The sequence below is a fragment of the Danio rerio genome, chromosome 15 (assembly GCF_052040795.2).
Source record: "Danio rerio strain M-AB ecotype USA chromosome 15, GRCz13ab, whole genome shotgun sequence".
Classification (NCBI taxonomy): domain Eukaryota; kingdom Metazoa; phylum Chordata; class Actinopteri; order Cypriniformes; family Danionidae; genus Danio; species Danio rerio.
This window is the reverse complement of record NC_141035.1, coordinates 45,855,001-45,877,965: the sequence shown is the minus strand read 5'-3', so window position 1 is coordinate 45,877,965 and position 22,965 is coordinate 45,855,001. Positions and strand designations below refer to the sequence as shown.

The window sequence follows — 22,965 nt, the reverse complement described above, 5'->3', positions numbered from 1 at the left end:
TGTCGCCTCACAGCAAGAAAGTTGCACACAACTTTGCATAAATAAATGCAAAGTTGTCTGCAAATTTCTGGAATTTACCTGGGATTTCATTTTTATCACAAAAACATTTGTCAAAAACTTGGGGGTCTGATAAGAAACTAATCCAAAGGAAAACGAATGAAGGACATTTTAAACTAACATACTTATATTAACGACTAAAAACTTTTTAACTTTTTCACTATTCTGACTGGACCTTTAGTTTGAAGAGTTTTAGAAGAATTTCAGGAAGCAGAAACATCAGAAGGTAATGCTAAACTGAAGCTTTCCTTTAAGTCTCACAAAGCTATCAATAAAAACACCTTTCTTACATTTGAAGCTTTTATTAACAACTGAAGAGTTGCTCTATATGTCTTTGGAGATATATATATATATATATATACGTCCTTTAAAACAACAGATGGTTTTCTGAACAGAGACTAAAGAAAAGTACAGAACTTCAGTGGCTTTTGTCCCTTTATAGTTTTAATTGGAAGTGTGCATGAATCTTCACCAGCAGAGTCTGTTCTTCAATGACATTAGTGGAAGTTTTATATGAAGGCAGTGTTGCATGAATATATGATTGTTTGAACTTTCTGCGCTTGTTTGAACTGCTTTTTAGGAGCACACGTCGCCCCCTCAGACGGAAACACTTGCGCCATCCGGATCTTCGACTGCCACATGTAAATGAAACGCTCCCTCCGGCACCTGTTGCCATAGAAACTCTCATTAAGCGCCGAGGGAGATGAAACATTTGCGTGTGTTCAGACTCTCTGGGTCAGCGTGTGCCACCTTATCAATATGTTCAATATTACCACTGCTCTTGATCTTCAGAATTACGTCTGACGCTTCAGAATGTTACACAACACGCGCGAATGCGACAGTCAAGTTGGGTTGCCATTTAATAGACGGTAAGCCTCATACATGTTCCATAAAATGCAAAGGTCAGATGAGAAGAAGAGGGGAGAGAAAGTCGGATAAGGAGATTGATTTTCAGTCCTTTTCTTCTGTTGGGGATTTACATAGTAAATGTTAGTTTCAAATGCCAGTGGGACTCGGTAAGCAAAGAGAAAGAAACTTTATTTTTCTTTTTTTCACCACCCAGCAGGCGCAGGACATCAACATGACGTCAGATTGACATTCTACCTCAACATCGTGGGGACATTGCATTTTGTTTGGGAAGGAAAGTCGGGTTGACGTCAGAACCCAACGTCAGGCCGACGTCAATGTTCAACCTAAAATCGACCAAATATCAACGTCTATCTGTGCGTTCACACCAAAAGTGGCGAGTAGCCAGATGTCATTCATTTATTAATGGTAACCAACATTGATAAGCGTCGAGCAGCAGCGCAGCATGTGTTTGCCCGTGTACATCGAGGAGAGTTAAAATCAAGTCAACTTTATGGTAATGACCTATGACGCAGTTTGGCGGCAACCAATGGAAATGTAGACATCCAGCGCTTGAGAGGAGTTCAGAGAGCACAGTTATGTCAACTTTGGTTCCGACCACAGTTGTTCCCAAGAGTTTGATTATTGCCGTCGCTGGATTCCCAAATATTTTTTACAAGATGTAAAAGAAGTCTCTGATGTCCCTAGAGTGTGTATGGATCGATATTTTTTTTATGTAGCGATATTTCAACTATGTTTTAATAATTTCTGCATCACTAAATGTTTTAGCGGTGTGACGCTTTGTATACAAGACGCTACACCAATCTATCTGCAGAGGAATATCACGTGAGCGATCATGTGCCTTTCAGATAACTTGCGTTCTCAACACACGCAAGCCCAGTGTTGCCAGACGTACGATAATTATCGTATTTGTACGATAATTTCGACCTCTGTACGATGTACGATCAATAATGAGAAAAATCCTATAATGTACGATAATTTCAGAATTTTATAGCATTTAAAAGTAACTTCATTGTAATCTTCGGGCTTCTTTACTTATTGATCTAGCTGGATCTTTTATTTACTGTCTGTGAGGAGTAGGTGGAGTTAGGCACGTTTTCTATCTCATCTTACGTTGCCTCTTCTCAGCCAATCAACGTGGAGAATGACTCTCACGAGTTAATGCTCCTGCTGCACATGCCCGTGGTTAGGTCAGTAGTTTTCAGTTTGAGGTCGATCTTTTAAGCAATAATGTTAAAACGATTCGTGCTGTAAAGGAAGTTGAGAAGGACGGGAGTTTTCCCTTGATGTTCTCGTTTTTCCCCATTCAAATGCGTCTTGTGAACATGTTTTTTTACAAAGTTAGTCTCATCAAAACAAAGCATGCACACCTCAGAAAACAAATCCCTCAACATCTGGCAACATGCAACATTCAATGACAGCAACTCAGAGGTGGAGTTTGAACCTTCCCACTAAGGTACCTAGTTTTTTTTTAACGTATTGTGGTAATTTGCACGTTGTGTCAAAACGCTATGTGTCTAGATAATAGCTGTATACTCTCAGCTTGACTCGTGTACGATAATTTTCCTCCAGATACGATAGTTTTGAGGTTCTGGTACGATACTTTGACATTTCCAATCTGGCAACACTGCGCAAGCCACACACTTCTGCTTAATGGAATGACACGATGGCAGAGAGGTTGTGCGTTTTTTTTTTTGCGAGAAAAGCGTTGCGCAAGCAATATTTGTGATAAGAAAGTCGTACACAGCAACAATACAAGCAGCCTTTATAAACACTTACAGACAACAAACCCTGAAACTTATAAAAAAGCGGAACAAAAACAAGATGCCCAGTGTTCCTCTGCTCAGCCTCCCTCTGTCCAACAAAAGATATTTTAGGAGAGTTTTAAAGGAGCCAAACCTCTCTTTCTCTCCCTCTCAATTCTATTCAATTCAATAATTGCTTTATTGGCATGACAAATGTTACAAATGTTTTGCCAAAGCATTTATAAAGTTTACATCAAAAAGAACACACACACACACACACACACACACACACACACACACACACACACACACACACACACACACACACACACATATATATATATATATATATATATATATATATATATATATATATATATATATATATTTATATATATAAATATAGTAAACAGCAAATAATAGTATAGTATTATAATATATAGTATAATAATATTTATTTAATACAAATAAAAATAAATAAATAAAAGAATAAATCAACTCTCTCTCATTACCGCTAGGTATAAATATAAGTAAGTGTGCGTGTATCTGTGCAGTGTGTATATACAGTATGTATGTGTATGCAGTGTGTATATGCAATATGGTTGTGTGGTAATATGGTATGTATATTAACATGATTTTAATGATTTTTTAAATTAATATTATTGAAAAAAAAAATTACATTAACTTTTAAAATAATAAGTAGTATCGATATCGGTATCGTAAAAATTTTAACAAAAAGTATTGTATCGAATTAAAAAATTGTGGTATCGCACATCCCTACTATCTGGCCCTACCGTTGACTAGGAATAATAAATTGCAAAAATGTAAATGCAAAAAATTACAAACAAGTGAGTTTATGACTCTGTAAAAAAAAATTATAATATGTGATGATCAGTTTGCAACATCAAGCAGCATTAACGGACTGTTTATAATCAATAGAAATTATTGAGATTGGATGTCTTGAGCCAAAAAGATTCCAATCGTTAAGCCCAGTTTTACATGTAGAATAAGGCTAATGGTATTTTTTCACAATTACAATATGAGAGCAGTTTTAATATCAGTTACTGTCACTGATTATTGGCCTGATATGAGAAAACCCTGAATGCTCTTTAGACCAGAGAAGAGAAAAATGGAGAAGGCGGATGTGCCTTTCATTTCCTCTACAGGGAGCATGAGTCACTCTAACCTCTTCTGTCTTTCACACAGTCGCCATCGTTTCATCAAAATTAATCTATCTGGGAGCACAAGGTTGCATGCTGCATAAACAGAGAGGGCTGGACGTGTCTGCAAGCACGAGCGTGTTTGCATTTTGTTTTCAGATACAAAAAAATGGATCTAAATCCGATTTCCACATGGTTTATAATTAATGATCTGTCGGATTCAGTAAATTATTCACATCTCCTGTTTTGTTCGGAAGTTTTATTCATTATGTATCATCGTTTTTTATGTAACTGCAAGTGTTTTTCAAGTTCGCTTTATAGCAACAGCTGGCAGCTCTGCAGCTCTCACATGGTCGCCCACTGAAACTAAGCAGAGCTGTGCCTGGTCAGTACCTGGATGGGAGACCACATAGGGGCACTCAACCTGAGGTCTGTGTGAGTGCTAACGCCCCAGTATAGTGAAGGGGACACTATACTGCTTAGTGAGCGCCGTCTTTCAGATGAAATGTTAAACCGAGGTCTTGACTCTCTGTGGTCAACATCCCAGGATGTCCTTCGAAAAAGAGTAGGGGTTTAACCTGGCATCCTGGCCAAATTTGTACACACATTTGCTCCTAACTATCCCCGTATCATAATTCAGTGGTTCCCAACCTTTTTATCACCGCGGACTGGTCAACGGTTGTCAATTTTACAACGGACCGGTGTGGGTTGGGGTGGGGGGAGGGGTCTTCACATGAACACAGCTGCTGCCCTCGTGCATCCAGGTTAACCATGAACAATTCAGCGCGCATGCACTAGTTGCACTATCGCGGTCTGATTATGTTTCAATCAAGGTTTATATGCATCAAATACATAACATCTGTGCCAAACATTTCAACTGACGAACATATTAACAATAATACAACCGTATAGACGAATAAAATGTATGCATTGGCATGTAACAGCCCTAATAAGTATGATTATGTGAAACTCCATATAGATACATATTGCAATGATTTCGGGTACTTACTTAGCGATGCACACACACATAAAGTTAAATGCACAATCCTTAAATGCTCTGCTGATTTGGACTCTATAATACCTGTTTTATAACTTTAAACTATCAACAACCACCACTGAGATATTCTAGCGATCGTTCTTCCTGCTCCGTGGTGGATTTTGGCATAGTCCATTTCACGTGAGATGGCGGGGGTGAGTGGAAGAATCCAAGTCGCGGGGGAATATTTTCTACAGAAATAATTTATGATTTCTTATGTGGCCCGGTACCAATTTTTCCACGGACCGGTACCAGTCCGCGGCCAGGTGCTTGGGGACCACTTTCTTAATTGGTTTCTTCTGTACTAATCAGCTGGTTAGATGGGTGTCATCAACGCAATTTAACCAAATAAATTATCACTGTCGCCACACAGCAAGAAGGTTGCTGGTTCGAGTCCCAGCTGGGTCAGTTAGCGTTTCTGTGTGGAGTTTGCATGTTCTCTCTGTGTTGGCATGGGTTTCCTCTGGGTGATTTGGTTTCCTTAACATGTAGCAAGTTATTGATTCATTAATGCCGACAGCTAGCTCTCTGCAACTTTCACATGGTCGCCCACTGAAGCTAAGCAGGGCTGCGCCTGGTCAGTACCTGGATGGAAGACCACATGGGGAAAACTAGGATGCTGCCGGAAGAGGTGTTAGTGAGGCCAGCAGGGGGGCGCTCAACCTGCGTTCTGTGTGGGTCCTAACGCCTCATTGATGGGGACTCTATACTGCTCAGTGAGGGCGTACTCACACTATGTACAGTTGCCTTGAACCGGGCCAAAGCACGGTTGTCCCCCCCATCTCCTCCGACGGCCCGCAATAACATTACATTCGAGCCTGGGCAAGCTTACATCATCAATGATGCGCTGTTCAGTCGAGAAGCGCTCTCGCTCAGCACAGTGGAGATTTCTTCATATCGTTTTAGTCATTTTGGATGCGGTGACACGCAGTCAAATATTTCGCAGAACAGATCTGCCACTTTTGACGTACATAAACAATCATAAAGTCCTCGTGCTGCAGGAATTAGGAGGTTTGCTGAAGGTGCAGCTGTGGTGCAGTGAGGGGTTTGCGTCTTTAATAATCTACGACGTCTACGTCTTTTAATGAACTACGTTCATTGAACAGTAAAATGATTAAAAAATCCATATAAAACATCCATACAAAAGTCACGTCTCGCTTTCAGTTTCAGGCTCATTTTGCACTCACACACAAGCGTACTGCACCCAAGCCCAAGTGAGCCACGCTCTGGCACAGCTCTTCCAACCTGGCTAGCGCAAGCCAACTAAATCACCCCTGAGCCCAATTCAGAGCACTTACACTTCTTAAACGATCTGGGAAACGGGTCTGGGCACGGTTCGGATAGCATAGTGTGAGTAAGCCCTGAGTCTTTCGTCCTGACTCTCTGTGGTCATTAGAAATCCCAGGATGTCCTTCGAAAAAGAGTAGGGGTTTAACCCTGTCATCCTGGCCATATTTGCTCACTGTTCTCTGTCCATCATGGCCTCCTAACCATCCCCATATCATAAATGATCCCCAAATCATCCCTCTGTCTCCTCTGCACCAATCAGCTGGTGTGTGGTGTGCGGTCTGGCGCAATATGGCTGCTGTTGCGACATCCAGGTGGATGCTGCACACTGGTGGTGGATGTTGAGGTTCCCCCCCAGGAATGTCTATTGCCGAGTTCAGACTGCATGATTTTAGCCTCGATTTTGACTCGCAGACAGGTTTTGAGAAATCGTCGACAACTGCATGAAATTACTGGCGAATCGGTGCTCGCTTACGTGAGCAACAATCACCTAGTACATTTACATTTAGTCATTTAGCAGACGCTTTTATCCAAAGCGACTTAAAAATGAGGACAAGGAACAATTTACACAACTATAAGAGCAACAATGAATAAGTGCGGTAGGCAAGTTTCAGGTCTGTAAAGTCTAAGAAGGAAAGTATTAGTAAATTTTTTTTTTTTTTTTGAGCACAGTTAGTGGTATATCCAGAGAGGCAATTGCAGATTAGGAAGTGAAGTGGAGACTAAATAGTTGAGATTTTTAGTCGTTTGTTGAAGACAGCGAGTGACTCTGCCGTTCTGATGCAGTTAGGGAGTTCATTCCACCAACTGGGCAGATTGAATGCTAGAGTTCGCGAAAGTGATTTCTTCCCTCTTTGGGATGGAACCACGATGCGACGTTCATTCACAGAACGCAAGTTTCCGGAGGGCACATAAATCTGCAGAAGTGAGAGCAGATAAGGAGGAGCAAGCCAGAAGTCGCTTTGTAGGCAAACATCAGAGCTTTGAATTTGATGCGAGCAGCAACTGGCAGCCAGTGCAAACGGATGAGCAGCGGAGTGACATGTGCTCTTTTAGGTTCATTAAAGACCACTCATGCTGCTGCGTTCTGGAGCAGCTGAAGAGGCTACTAGTAAAGACACCTGTGTGATATTTGGCCTGCTAAACATCTGGACCTGTCAGCCAATACTAAAGGCTTCTTTTCATTATGTAGGCTAGTTAATTTAAGAGCTGTGAATCTACACTAGTCTCACGGTTCGGTTACGATTATCATGACATTGATTTGGTTCAATTCGATATCTTGGTGCATCACGGTGCATTGACGATGCTTTCCATGCGCAGTTTTTTATTTTCTTCACAGCACAGCAATTCTTGTATTAAAATTTATAAATATATTTATATACTATTTGTAACACAATTTTGTCCTTTAATAGAAACAGCCAGATATATAAACTGTACCTTTAAACAACACCAGCATTTATAGCATTTATTAAACAAATATAAATATCCCGCTCACTTTCTGAGCCTTTTCTACAAAGTTCTCTTCTTACCCCACTTTGATTGGTCACATGCTCAACAGAAAGGGCTGCGATTGGCTCTAGCGCGCTGGTGCTCTTCCCAGATGAGTGACACTGATTAACGGCAGCGGCGATCACAGCTGATCCATGATAGACACGGTGGAGAAAACTCTGCAGACACGCACTCGTGTTTGTATCCAGAAGTATCGCTGTAAAACAGCCGAGAGTGGACGAAAAGTCACGCCAGCAGGTCAAATGGGCCACAGCGAGAGAGAGAGAAATGGAGTTTACTTTGATTCTCTTAATCGCAGTGAAATAGGGCCTTCAGCTGTGTGTGTCACTGAAAGTCCAGCAAACACACACGCTGTGAAATTGTGCACAGTGACTGCGTTTTTAAGTAGTTGGAGCGTTGTAAATACGCGCTCTCACCTCCCTAGCCATAGTAAGCTACGGCGACATAGCACAAATGAGATAAATGACAACAGTACATAATCACCGGTTATGACTACTACTGAACCGATACCCAATTGTTGGCGTCTACATCGCGGTGCACTGAAGGAACACCCCTAGTTAATGTAGGCTACTACATGACCTTGTGTTGTTTCCATGTTACTTCTCGCATGTGTTTGGTTGTGAGAGATGTAGTTTGCAGACTGAGACAAAGTTGTCACTGATTCTACCTTTTGTAAAGTCATGCAGTGTGAAACCCCCTGTCGCTGATCCATCTTGCAGTGTAAACAAAGCAATAAAGAAACTACAGTACTTTGAAATTTGTGCAGTCTGAACTCGGTTTTAGTATCTAGAAAAGCGCTATATAAATGTAAGGTATTATTATTTTTACGTTTTTTTTTCTCTGCCACTTTTAGCAGCAGCAAAACCCACTTTCTAGGTGACATCTGTGACATAAATCTGAATATTTTTGTCTTTAAAAACTTTCCTATCAGCCTGTCCAGCTCACATCAGATGAACTGAGGAAATTTGGATTGGAAAGGATCCACTCAGACGAGAACTTTCCACTGCAATCCCTGGGGCGGAAAGCGGGTCAGTGACACCGATGCATGTGATGTGATTTCATTAGGACAAGACTGTGATGATGATGATTGTGATGAAGGATTTTCGCCTGTAATCGCGCACATCTCTGCAAAAGCACACAATCATGACTGCAGCACAGCCTCTTCTGTCCCCGAGTGAACATCAGCCCATTCTCGAGGGGAATAACAGAGTGAGGGATTATTTCAGGAGTGGATGCTTGAAAGATATTTATCTCTACGATGACGCCAGGAGGCCTCGCATAATGTTTTTTTTTTTTTTTATGTGCACATAGATTCAGAATGACTGCGTTTATATAGGCTATATGAAAAGGGGTTGAGTCCCATATTATATACAGTTACAGGCTAAATTATAAGTAAAGTTTAATGAAGTAAGGACTTTGCTCCAATACATCCAATCATGAATATTTACATTAGATAAAGCCTATTGTTGTCTATTTGAAGGAATGTGCCAATAGAGCCGCCAATTTAGTACAGGGTAGTGCTGCTTTGAAATGAATGTGGGACCAAGGTTTAATAGAAGACAGGCCATCTCCGTTATAAACATAGACGTGCTGCCGAACACTGATAGGTGTAGCTTTTTGTACCCTTTCTCGTTTTTGGTACCCTTTCGAAAGGGTACGGTTTGGTTCAGTACGCTTATTGACAGTGGAAACGGCCTTAAAATCGTACCAAACTGAACCGTACCACTCAGTGGAAACAGGCCATAAGGTTACCAAAAGGCGGAGCTAGACGTGCAGCTGAACACTATTGGCTTACAGAGATACGTCACTTGCTCAAGCACCAAGCCAGAATGAAAACAAAAGAACCGCAGTTTTAAATACACAGCTGAGAGGTTACGCCGTAATATTATATACATATAATAAGTCATGGTCGAGCTCAAGCAAACCTTGTCGTCGTCTTAATGTACAGCCACAAAGCCAAGAAGAAAAAAATCTGCCGTGTGCTGTTGTTGTTTTACGAGCGCGTCTAAAAGTGTTAGCTGTTTCACTTCGTCCAGAGAGATCAATAGTATCTGGATTCAGCCGTTATGATGCAAGCTGAGATTTAGCAATGCAATGTCAGACACAACAATGCACTCAGTGGAGTGAGTGATGTCACTGTGACGGGTAGGGTTAGGGGTGGGGTTAGATGAGCGCATTAAAAAACATTTGATGGAGCTCAGATTGCACTGCACCAGGTCTGCATCCAGACCCCTCTCGGAGAGCTCGCGATCTCGTCTATATTTGAAATAACAAACTACTTGAGCTCATATTAATAACCTGCTTGTGATCATTGAATCGCTTTGATAGCCGATTCTGTCAGAAAGGGACAAACGTGAGAGTGAAGCGCAAAAAAAAAAAAAAGAAAAAGGAGAAGCCAGAAAAAACAGCAGCAAATGATGCGTCAGCAACCTAAAACAAAACTGCCATGTTTAACTATTATCATCGCCTTTTGGACTATTATGAACTTTTTTTTGTTAGTTTTAATACAATAAAAGCAGTATAAAAAAGTAATAATAAAAAATAAGGTCATTATTATTAGCCCACAACTGCAATTTACTTTAACTTGCATACCTAATTAACCCAGTTAAGCCTTTAAATGTTAAGCTGATTTGCTGATAAGCTCATTAAGTATTGTCATCATGACAGCAAAAAACAAAAAAACAAAACACAGTTATTACTTATAAAATTAAAATATTAACATTAAAATTTTACCAGAGGGCCAGTAATTTTGACCAACTTTATGAATATGTGCTAAACAGTATTTAATTTGTGAATGCTTATATCCTTTTTAAAGTTATTAAATGTTGTTTGTTTATATTATAGTATCTACAAGATTCATATTAGTTACCTGGGTCTATAAAACATGAAAAATCCTCATCTATGAAGATTCAACGGTATAGTCTTCATCTCCCCCAGGTGGCGACAATCAGTAAATGCAAACATGAGCACAAAACCTTCACATTATGGAGGAGCATTTTTATTTAGCTTGCACAAAGTAACATATAAAAACAAGGTAGAACTTAAATAGACATACCCATGCACATAGACCATTATATACAGATAACTTTACATACATTTACATCATTTTACACGCCTAAGTGGATGATGTTATGGCCTTAAGTAAAAAAAAGTAATATTTTTCAAGTGACTTCCAGGTTTATCGCCATGTCTGCAGTGGGAACATTGCATTTAAGGCCTGAAATATAGTTTACACAAGTACTTGAAGAAATTCTGTGCATCATTGCATTACCAGATGTAACAAATCTAAAGCGTATCACAAGTATGTGCCACATTGAGAGTTGCCACAGGGGGAGCTATAGGATACCAACGGTTTTCTAGTTTTAGTTTTTAGACCAACTACAGTTTGAAGATAATCATCTGAACCTGTAGCTAGTACTTAGTATTTTTCTCAACATGAGCAATAAGTTGCTAACTTTTTGTTTTGACGAATTGGTGGCTAATCTGTTCGAATTTATTTGTGATGTTCCAACACAATCTTACGGCAATTCGTAACTTTTTGACTTAGTGGCTAATTCGTACAATCTTATTCATACAATTTAGTACGATTTGCTCATCCCCCAATGACGGTTAGGTGCCATGCCTCCTTTTTAAAATCGCACTATTTCGTACGACTGAACTCATACGAATTAGCCACTAAACTGGCAACACGTAAAATACTTACGTTTTCTCGTGAGATCAGGCTGGATGTTCATGTAGAAGCAAGGAAGTTCATACATCATTTAAAAAAATCTTAAATTATTATATAAATGTACAATTAGCCACTAAAGTGTCAAAAATAGCCGTTAGTTTAGATTTGTGCCACCATGACCTATCCGCTTGTTAAGTGTGACGTCACATAAAGCGGCTTCTGGGTCCAAACACTATATCAAACTGTATGGGGAGACTCATCAAATGATAATAATAAACTTTTACAAAGCGATGTAATACGAAAATCATGATCACTATCTATCTATCTATCTATCTATCTATCTATCTATCTATCTATCTATCTATCTATCTATCTATCTATCTATCTATCTATCTATCTATCTATCTATCTATATATCCATGCCTAATATCCGATGGCCAGAAAGTGATTAATTTTTTATAAACTGATATGACTAAAAAGTGGTCATAAACAAATATTTTCTAAATTTAACCAAGAGCCGCTTGGATGCAGAAACAGTATTCCATATGTCACCGAAGCGTCACGACTAAACAAGCGGACACGAAATTTAACCATTGTTTTTCATTAAAAAAAATCATATTTTACAGTTAAATAATAACCAAAAATGAACCATAGTTTTCACTACAGTAACCTGTTTAGCCAACGTATTTGTAGTAAAACTTTGGATGTAGACATCAATCAACTTGCCAAAACCATGGTAAATTTTCATAAGTGAAGGCAAAAAAACTGCACAGTACTACAGTTAGTGCTTGTACACTTGTGTAAATGTATATTTCTGGCATAAGTGTTCATATGTTCTACCAAGGCACTCAGTAGAACTTTAACGAATTAACAGGAGAACAAATAAACAGTAACCACAGTTCCTGCCAAATTACTAGTTATTTACCCAAGTAGGTCCTTAAAATAATTAATAAAAACACTCTTTTGTTTATTTCATATTACAACATTCACTAGGGCCAACCACAGACCGTTTAATTTGTAGTAAGATTAACTGTGGTACTAACTGCATTTTGGTAGGAACTATGGTTGCCATAGTAATGTCTGGCGGCGGGAACCGTTTTTCTGCAAACAACCCATCACTATTGTGTTCTGATCTGAAAAAACTGCACAGCGCAGAACTTTATGTACTACACTTAGTGTTTGTGTAAATGTTTCTGGTTTAAGAGTTTATACTTTTCACCAAGGCACTCAGGAGCTGTTTCGCCATGAATCCTAACAAATGAACAGTACCCACAGTTCCTGCTAAAATACCAGTTATTTACACATGTAGGTCTTTAAAAAAAACTATAAAAACACTCGTGTTTATTTCTTATTACAACAGTCGCTAGGACCAACCACAGATGTTTAATTTGTAGTAGGATTAACTGTGGTAAATAGGAACTATGGTTGCCATAGTAACGTATCATGGAGGAAACCTCAGAGCCATTTTTTCTGCAGATAAACCATCACTGTTGTGGTCTGATCTAAAAAAACTGCAGTGTAGACACTACACTTAGTGCTTGTGTAAAAGTATATTTCTGGTATAAGAGTTCATACTTTCCACCAAGGCACTTAGGAGAACTTTGTTAGTTTGTTTCGCCATGGATCCTAACAAATGAACAGTAACCACAATTCCCGACAAATTACTGGAGTTATTTACACAAGTAGGTTGTTAAGATGTACAAAAATACTTTTATTTCTTATTACAACAGTCACTAGGACCAACCTCAGAACGTTTAATTTGTAGTAAGATTAACTGTGGCGTTTTCTTCATTTCAGTAGGAACTATTGCCATGGCAGGAACCTCAGAGACTGATTTCTGTGAACGATACACTGTTGTGGTCTGATCTGAAAAAAAACTGCAGTGTAAAACTGTATGAACTACAGTTAGCGCTTGTGTAAAAGTATATTTCTGGCGTAAGAGTTCATACTTTTCACTAAGGCACTCAGGAGAACTTTTGTTAGTTTGTTTAGTCATGGTTCCTAACAAATTAATCACAGTTCCTGCCAAATTATTAGTTATTTACACAATAAATTAACAAAAGAAGGTGTTTAAAACATGTACAAAATGCTTTTTTGTTTATTTCTTATCACAGCAGTCCCTAAGTCCAACCTCAGATGGCTTAATTTGTAATAACATTAACTGTGATAATGGAAAATGGAAAAAGGCTCCATTACTGCATTTAGGCGGGAACTGCAGTTGCGATATAACGTCTCGCGGCGGGAACGGGAATCTCAGAGCCGGTTTTCCACTGACGACCCGGCGCTGTTGTTTTCCGATCCCGAGCCGGTTTTTGGTGTCTCCTCATGTCCGCCGCTGTCTGACTCTTCTTCTATGGCGAAACGCACATCCGCTCCGGAGCTGAGAGAGCTCACGCTGCTTTGCTCCACCGAGCAGAGTGCGCATGCCAGAGGCGCGCGCCCGCTGCTCAACATGAAAGGCACCGGCGTGGAGCGCAGCGCGGGAAACGCAGGCAGGCTGAAACTGTGCTTTTTCTGGCGCGCGCCCCACTCGCGCTGCTCCTCCTCGTGCAGGAGCCTCGTGAACGCGTTTGAGCGCCTTTTCTCGCGCCGTTTGGTGCGCAAATAACCGAGCATGATCCCGATGAGGAAAACTCCGTAGAAGGACACCACGATGACGATGTACAGGTATGCGTTATTGTCGCTTCCGCCGGATAAGGGGATTCTGCTGTTCTGAGGCGATGAAAGCGCGGTGGCGTTGCGCGCCAAATCCATAACGACAGAAACAGGAACTGTTACCTGTGGAATGATAACACAAGAGTTTTAAAAAGAGTTTGAATGAAGTATAAAAGATTATCAAGTAAACAAGTTGATTACAACAAGGTAAAAGTCTAAAAAAAAAGCTTAAAAATTGTTGTTAAACCTTTAATAAACATTAACTTCAATATGACCAGTGTTTAACATTTAGCTACAAATGTGTATATAAAATATACGCATTTATAAAGCTATAAAAAGAAGAGAGCAGTCACTTGTTCAAATGATTTGTTTTTCTGGATTTACAATTTATATTTAGACCTTTGAGTAGTTTGTAATTTGTTTATATTGTGTAATTTCTTCATAATAAGCAAGGTTTTAGCCTTAACTCTTAGGAAATCAGTATTTGGTGAAATAATCCTAATTTATCTATTCCAACAAATAAAAACTTTTGTTGTTCTGATAAATTTCATTTTCTATAAACAACAGAAAACTCAATATTTTAATTTGAAAACATTGGAAGAAATGTCCTCACCTTTATATATTAACATTTTACTTAAAACATAGCTAATAAATTCGGTAAATTCATTCATCCTCTTAATTTTCATAGCTTTATAACTATAAAATCTGCAATTTTAAACACAAAGTAAAAAACACAAACAAACATAAATAAAACATACACAACAAAATAAAAAGATTAGTTTTCAAGAATACTTTCACTCTTTGTACTTTATTTTTTATAATTCAGTGTTAACTGTTGCTTCATTTTGCGATAATTACTAGCAATTTTAGCAATTTCTAGTGTGCAAAAATATAAGTAGAAAAAACATGAAATTCTTAGATTAAATAAACATGCACATTAAGACATTATCGAAAATGCATAGACTATTTGTTTGTAAGTGCACAATCGACATATTTACAGATCTGTGGTATTATACACTGAAAATAAAAAATGCACACAATTTTATAATGTTTTCCCAACACAAATCGATTAAGTTCACCTAAATTTGTAAAATTGATTGAACATAAAATAATTAAGTCATCCCTAAAAAATCAAGAATTGTGTTGTTTTAGCTCATTTCAAATAAGTAGTTTAAACAAACAGCAAACATAAATGTTTGTAAGTGCACATCCTACATATTTACAGATCAGTGGTAATATACAAGTATTAAACACTGTAAATAAAAACACGCACAATTCATGCACAATTCGATTAAGGTCACTTAAATTTGTTTAGTTGATTGAACAAAATAATTAGGTCAGCCCCCAAAAATCTCAAGAATTGTGTTGTTTCCGCTCATTTGTACATTAAAAAAAAATATATATTTTTTACTGCTAGTACAAACTACTTATTTAAAATAAGTTAAATCAACATAATTTTTAAAAGTTTTTCGGGGCACTTAAATTTATAAAAGCAATTAAATTAACTTAATTTGAGTCGGATGAACTTGAAGGGTATATGTGGAACCCAGCATTTGTACAGTATAGTGCGAAATATAACTTGCACAATAAGACTTTATTGAAAATGCAGACTGTAAAACCCAATACGTTAAGATAACTCAAACCATTTGAGGAAACTGATTGCAACAAACCCTTTAAATTTAAAAACTAATCCCAATGTGTACTGTGAACTTAACCCATTTGAGTAAAAGAAGCAATTTGAGCACAGTAAAACCTGATAAAAAGAACTCAAATTATCCAACTGATTGCAACAAACCAGTTGAGTTGAAAAAACTAATCTATATAAGTACTGTGAACTTACTCTATTTAAGTTGAAGTAATGAGGTATTTATTTAACTCATTACCTTCAACACGGATCAAAACTCTTTTCAAATGAGTAGAATTAACTTTTTAGTAAATTTTGAGTTAACTACACTCATTTTATTTGATAAAGTTGACTGTTGGGTTTTGCAGTGTAGCCTATTTAAGTTTGTAAATGCATCCTACATATTTACAGATTAGTGTTATTATACAAAGTGTTATACACTGTAAATAAAAACACACACAATTCATGCACAATTCGATTAAGTTCACTTAAATTTGTTTAGTTGATTGAACAAAATAATTAGGTCAGCCCCCAAAAATCTCAAGAATTGTGTTGTTTGCGCTCATTTCTACATTCAAAAAGGGACTTTTACTGCTAGTACAAACTACTTATTTAAAATAAGTTAAATCAACACAATTTTCTAAAAAGTTTTTTGGGGCACTTAAATTTATAAAAACGATTGTTAACTTAATTTGTGTTGGATGAACATGAAGGGATTATGTGGAACCCAGCATTTGTACAGTATAGTGTGAAATAACATTACACAGTTCTTAGTTTAAGTAAACTTGCACAATAAGACGTTATTGAAAATGCAAACTGTAAAACCCAATAAGTTAAGATAACACAAACCATTTGAGGAAACCGATTGCAACAAACACTTTACATTCAAAATCTAATCCCAATGAGTACTGTGAACTTATCCCATTTGAGTAAAAGAAGCAATTTGAGCACAGTAAAACCCGGTAAATGAAGAGAACTCAATTCTTCCAACCGATTGCAACAAACCATTTGAGTTAAAAAAACTAATCCATATAAGTACAGTGAACTTACTCTATTTAAGCTGAAGTAAAGAGGTATTTATTTAACTCATTAACTTCAACACGGAGTTCAAAACTCTTTTCAAATAAGTAGAATTAACTTTCAGTAAATATTGAGTTAACTACACTCATTTCATTTGATAAAGTTGACTGCTACAGTGTAGGCTATTTAAGTTTGTAAATGCACAACCTACATATTTTACATATTGGTGGTAAAATATGAAGTATTATACACTGTAAATAAAAACGAAATTAAAGTGGGTTGAACATGAATCAATTAAGTTGTCCTGAAAAAAAAAATCTTCAGCTCATTTTAAATAAGTAGTTTGGAAAAGCATCTTTTTTGTGTGTATGTAAAGTGTCGCGAGACTCCACAGCAGTATTCAGATGCTTCACCCTGGACGCGTCAGTCTGTCTTTAATTCAGTGTTAACTGTTGCTTCATTTTTGTGATAATTACTAGCAATTCTAGTAATTTCTAGAGTGCAAAAATATGAGTGCAAAATAACATTACGCAATTAATAGATTTAATAAACTTGCACATTAAGACTATTGAAAATGGTTTTTTAAGTTTTTTAAGTTACTGTTTTAAGTTTGCACAACCTACATATTTACAGATCAGTGGTAAAATGAAGTATTATACACTGTAAATAAAAATGCACAATATTCAACACAAATCGATTAAGTTCATTCATTTAAGTTGATTGAACATGTGTTACAACCCTGGTCTAGGGTCAAGGATGTAACATAAATAAAACACTCGACAATTAAAATTCACTTTTATGAACCCTAGAGTCGGGTCTGTTTATTTATTTATTTTTTAACACCCAAAATGTATAGAAATAATTAAGTCATCCCAAATAAATCACGAATTGTGTTGTTTCAGCTCATTTTAAATAAGTGGTTTAAACAAACAGCAAACAAACTTTTTTGAGGGTAGTGCAAAATAGCATTGCAGAGTTCTTAGACTAAATAAACGTTCACATTAAGACATTATTGAAAATCCATAGACATGTTTGTAAGTGCACATACTTACATATTTTAAACATACATATATACTGATCAATGGTAAAATATGAGGTATTATACACTGTAAATAAAAAAAATATTCAGGGTTCCACACAATTCATTCATGTTAGTCCAACATGAACTAAGTGAACAAATTGAAGTAGATTGAAAAAGCAGCAAAAAGTTGTCCTGAAAAAAATCTCAAGAATTGTGTTGTTTCAGTTCATTTCAATAAAGTAGTCTTTACAAACAACACAAACCTTTTCCTTTGAGTGTAAAGTGTCGTGAGACTCCACGGAGCAGCAGTATTTACTCACCGGGATGTTTCACCCTGGACGCGTCAGTCTGTCTCCCGCTTCTCTCTCTGGACTGTAAGGGTATGTCATGCGAGTGCTGTTTAAATAGTGTCTCTCAGACGTGGACACGCGCCAGCGGGATCTGTGACAGAGGTTGAGGGAGTCGAGATCCTCACGTCCCTCCTCGGCCAGAGCTCAGTCACAATGCTGATGACGTTTAATGGAGTCCAAGTGCGCAGAGCTGCCAAATCTGCTCATTTATCACAACAGAACCAGACAGGGCCGCTTTAGGAAAGCCTCTTCCGCTGCAGAACAGCTCGCCCTCAGAAAAACCAGAGGAATGCTTTGCAGAAATATAAATCATGCTGTCTTTAAGAAATGGCTCAGCTGAAAAGGATTTACTCAGAATTCATATTAGGCACGCATATTATGGTCACTTAATAAAAAGTTAAGACCGTTTTTAAATTTCAAAAATTTTCATGTAGAAAAAAAAAAGAATAACCATAAAAAAAGTGGTAAGATTGTCGAAGGAAAGGAATTCGTTTAAGAAAAACAAACATATAAAACAGTAATATTAGTAGTGTATACATTTGGAAAAGTGGCAGAAGGAATGAATTCTGATGAATCATCTGTTGAACTGCATCCCAATCATCACAAATACTGCAGAAGACCTACTGGAACCTGCATGGACCTAAGATTCGAACAGAAATCAGTCAAGTTTGGTGACGGAAAAATCATGGTTTGGGGTTACATTCAGTATGGAGGTGTGTGAGAAAGTGGATGGCAACATCAACAACCTGAGGTATCAAGACATTTGTGCTGCCCATTACATTACAAACCACAGGAGAGGGCGAATACTTCAGCCTCCACATCAAAGCACCTGAAAGCAAAGAAGGCCAAGGTGCTCTAGGATTGGCCAGCCCAGTCTCCAGACATGAATATTATTGAGCATGTCTGGGGTAAGATGAAGGAGGAGGCGTTGAAGATGAATACATGAGTCTTGATGAACTCTGGAAGGGTTCATTCGGTCATGGAAAACCTGGAAAAGTCATGGAATTTTGTCATTTTCCAGGCCAGGAAAAGTTTTGGAAAAACAGAAAAACCCACAAGGTTTTGGAAAAGACATGGAAATTACATTTACATTTAATCATTAAGCAGACCTTTTTGTCACACTAGAGCTTGTGCTTGCAAAATTCTATTTTATGGCGCTGTAAAAGGGCTGGTATTAAACAATATTAGACGTTAATCAAAGTGAGCGATTGCTCCATATTTTAAATGTTTTATTTTAAATTATCTTCTGTCTGTCTAGCGCAATCACTTGATGCGATTTCACAGGTATGTATTCACAAAGCTTGAACTTTCCAGTGAAATGCCAAACCTGTCACACATGCTTCCGTTTCTGGTCTGCCACATTCGCATGCCAATGAATGGAAGTCTATGGAGCTAAAGTGCAATGTGATCGCAGCTTTACAATAGAAGTAGTTTTACCTACTATTACTAGTTTAACAAACTATTAACATTGTCTAAAATTAGTTTGACAAATATCTGTAAACTGGAATGGAGGTTAGATGTTTTTACTTCTTTTTTTTGGCCAAAAATATGCTCTAAAGATATATAACTATATATATAACTATAAAATATAACTAAAGAGATTGTAGCATGTTTTATGATATGCTGTAATAAATGTAAACGTTCTTTGTTATTCATATGATTTCCCACGTATACGTAGACATTACATGAAACATTCATCATAAAAATTTACTTAAAAGTCCTGAAAAAGTCATTGATTTTTTTTGTAATTTAAATGTGTGTGAACCCTGTCTGGGAATCCTGCAAGAACGCTTTCTTTGCCATTCCAGATGACTTTATTAATCAGTGATTTGAGTCACTGCAGAGATGTGTGGATGCAGTCCTTCAAGCTCATGATGGAGTCAGACACAGTATCTGTCTCCACTGCAGCATGACTTTATATTCTATACTGGATATTATTTCTGTTAAGTGACAAGACTTTTGTCTAAGCAAAGTCAGACCTTACAGTCCTAATTAAATAATTAAAAATTAAGGCATGATCATATTATCTTGTGGTAAAATAAGCGTAATCTAGAGGCCTTTGCCTTTCATATAAGCCACTTCTCATACCAAATAATCAACTAGAAGTCAAGTTATTAGTTGTTATTCCTAAAACTCCGGTAGGCGACAAGACTTTTGTCAGGTAGTGTAAATATTCTGCATGTATAAATTGAATTGGAACGAACCAAATGGTCAAAGCATTATATTTAATCCAGGAAAGAAAATCCACCAACCTACTAACTAAAAAGTGCAAATTGAGTAAATTCCAATTCTTTTACCTCTCAGAATAATGAAAAAAGGTCAGAGAGAAAAAAATCTCAGATATATTTAGATTTATATCACAATTAACATCATTAAAAATGTTCAGATAAAGTCAAAATTGCATGTTTAGTACTTGGTAGATGCGACATATTAGATTTTCTTCTTAGATTTGTAAGTTTATACTATAACAAAAAGCAAAGAAATTGTAGCATATAAACTTAAATTATTTTTTCATGTGGCAGACACAAGATTTCTTGTTTTTCTTAAACTTAATGACCATTCTGAGGCTGAAAATGAACAAAACAAGTTAAAGTGACATAAAACTGACATAAAAGACATAATTTTGTATGATTTAAGATTATAAAATTATTATAATTAAATATATTATAAACCTTCTGAACCTACAACAACATTACTTTTTTTGTTTGAACAATACAATTACTATTTAAATTTAGCGTTGTTCATCAAATGCATATTGCCATTAATGCCACCCCAAATATTTGAATAAGCAAGTTTAAGCTGTACTTTACAACCCCACCGACGTCATTTTCCAAGCATCCTGGTCTGGTTTACGTCAGCATTGAAAGCTTGTTATCAATGCCAGCGTCTTCTGTCTGGAAGTGATGCATGATGGAAAGGTGCAGCGTGAGCCAGAACGTGCAAACCGATGCTGGACCACACCTGACAATTAGACTCGAGTATCAGAGAAACTGACGCAATCTGATTAAATCTGGGGCAGTTCCCTGTCTGAGACCACATTACAGACACAACGGCATTATGGGCTGAATCAGAGGAACATCATCAGCATTATTACACTCAATTCCTGGACGTTTTCCAATCAGAAGTCTCTATGGGGATGTTTGTGTTATCTGCATTTCTATAAAAGGGTATAGCAGACTTTCAGACATATGTTCTGGTCAAGATCAAACTTCAGCTTTATTCTTTAGAAACTTGAGTATTTGCACAGTGGAGCTGAAGTTAGTCATTGCTGAGCAAAGTAAATGTAAATGTGCAACTGCAAACTGACAATTAATATATTTATATTTACCTTATATGGGGCAGCACGATGGCTCAGTGGTTAGCACTGTCACCTCACAGCAAGAAGGTCGCTGGTTCGAATCTTGGCAGGGCCAGTTGGCATTTCTGTGTGGAGTTTGCATGTTCTCCCCATGTTGGCGTGGGTTTCCTTCGGGTGCTCCGCTTTCCCCCACAGGCCAAACACATGCGCTATGGGGGAATTGAATAAACTAAATTGGCTGTAGTGTGTGAAGGAGTGTGTATGGGTATTTTCCATTACTGGATTGCAGCTGGATGGGCCTCCGCTGTGTAAAACATATAGTTTCATACCACTGATAAATAAGGAAAATGAATGAATGAATGTTTACCTTAAATGTAAGTCAAAAATTTTAGATGGCAATTTTGAGAAAACAAAGTGATTTAAGATCAGATTCAGTGGGGAACAAAAATTGTCAAAAATGTAAGATTTCAAGAGTTCACACTTAGCTGATGATTTACAAAGCTTATTTGGCATGCTGTCCCGGGAGAGAGCCCCGAGCTCAAGGGCTCCTCGAGCCTGGGGCTTCCTCCCGTTGGCAGAGCAAGAAGGGAGCCCGAGCTCGGTGGATCTCAGAACTCCCCTGCTGCTGTAGCTAAGGGAACGTAAGGGATTAGACAAGCTTGATTGTTATGTATGTTGAATGTCTTTGGATGGTGGGAGGAAACCGGAGAACCCGGGGAAAACCCACGCGGACACGGGGAGGGCATACAAACTCCCCACAGAAACACCCACCGGTCCTATGGAACTAGGGCTGGCAGTATTCTTGCTGAGTGGCTCGCAGTGCTAACCACTGGACCGCCGTGCCGCCCAATCACAGGTAAAGGAGGAGAATAGGGGAGGAGGGGGGTTTCTTCCAAACGAAGATAAAGTGAACTGAAAACTGAGGCTATTTATAGTGGCTTAGGGCTCATATGATTGGAAGATTAGTGATTAGCAAATGCGAGACTGGCCGTGATAAATCATAAGCACGTGATCCTCTCGAAATTAGTTTATGAATAAACTTCACTTAAACTCGGAATTATGAAAAAAGTGTCTTAAAGAAGTTTGAATTGTGAGATGTGAACCTGGAATTCCTTACAACAAATTCAGAAACATAATACAAACTCAAAGACAGAAGTAACTTTTGCAAGATGAAATTCAAGATGTGCACACAGAATTCAGAGGGAGACAAGTCAGAATTGCAAGATGTAATAAACAGAAAAAAGTTTTAATCAAAACATGCAAACTTCCTTTTAAAATATCAGAATTGAGAGATGTAAATTCTATAATAAAAAAAAAGAAGTCAAAATTGCAAAATGTAAACTCGAAATTACAAGAAAAGAAGTCAGAATTGCGAGACATAAACTTGAAATTCTGAGGGAAAAAAATACATAAATAAATAAAAGTCCGATTTCCAAGGAAAAATTAGAATTGCGTGATATAAACTCAACATTTCAAGAAAAAAGTCAGTATTGCAAATTCCATGAAAATAAAGTTAAAATTACAAGACGTAAACTCGAAATCTCTATGAAAAAAAAGTCAGCATTGCAAGATGTAAACTTAAAATTTCAAGAAAAAAAAAACGTCAGAATTGCAAGATGTAAACTTAAAATTTCAAGAAAAAAGTTTGAACTGTGAGACGTAAACT

The 22,965-nt window shown here is 37.6% G+C and overlaps 1 protein-coding gene and 2 long non-coding RNA genes across 9 annotated transcripts in view; 2 read left to right on the top strand and 1 right to left on the bottom strand.

The window, feature by feature from the left end:
• Nucleotides 1-22,965, top strand: part of LOC137487676 (uncharacterized) — a 69,257-nt gene that overhangs the window by 20,225 nt on the left and 26,067 nt on the right. The window contains exons 3-4 of one of the 6 annotated variants that reach the window (XR_015509993.1): nucleotides 638-926; nucleotides 1,121-2,389. The exons of 4 other annotated variants lie outside the window; for them this stretch is intronic. This is a non-coding gene — a long non-coding RNA (uncharacterized LOC137487676). Of the gene's footprint in view, nucleotides 1-637; nucleotides 927-1,120; nucleotides 2,390-8,592; nucleotides 10,030-22,965 lie in introns of those variants that run through there. One more of the 6 variants, XR_015509995.1, reaches the window with a different exon arrangement.
• kcne4 (potassium voltage-gated channel, Isk-related family, member 4) lies at nucleotides 10,638-18,027 on the bottom strand. 2 transcript variants are annotated; one of them, XR_015508832.1, is made up of 3 exons: nucleotides 17,972-18,027; nucleotides 13,528-14,109; nucleotides 10,638-13,197 (listed from the first exon to the last, which is right to left on the bottom strand). XR_015508832.1 is itself a non-coding variant. In NM_001082897.1 (2 exons), the coding sequence occupies exon 2, from the start codon at nucleotides 14,083-14,085 to the stop codon at nucleotides 13,585-13,587; it is 501 nt and encodes a 166-aa protein (NP_001076366.1). In that variant the 5' UTR covers nucleotides 14,086-14,109; nucleotides 17,972-18,003. The 2 variants fall into 2 exon arrangements, 1 of the variants encoding a protein (NP_001076366.1); NM_001082897.1 differs by lacking the exon at nucleotides 10,638-13,197 and having other exon boundaries at nucleotides 13,585-14,109; nucleotides 17,972-18,003.
• On the top strand, nucleotides 13,746-18,424 carry LOC141377927 (uncharacterized). Its single transcript, XR_015510061.1, has 2 exons — nucleotides 13,746-15,849; nucleotides 16,684-18,424. It is a non-coding gene; the product is annotated as an uncharacterized LOC141377927 (long non-coding RNA).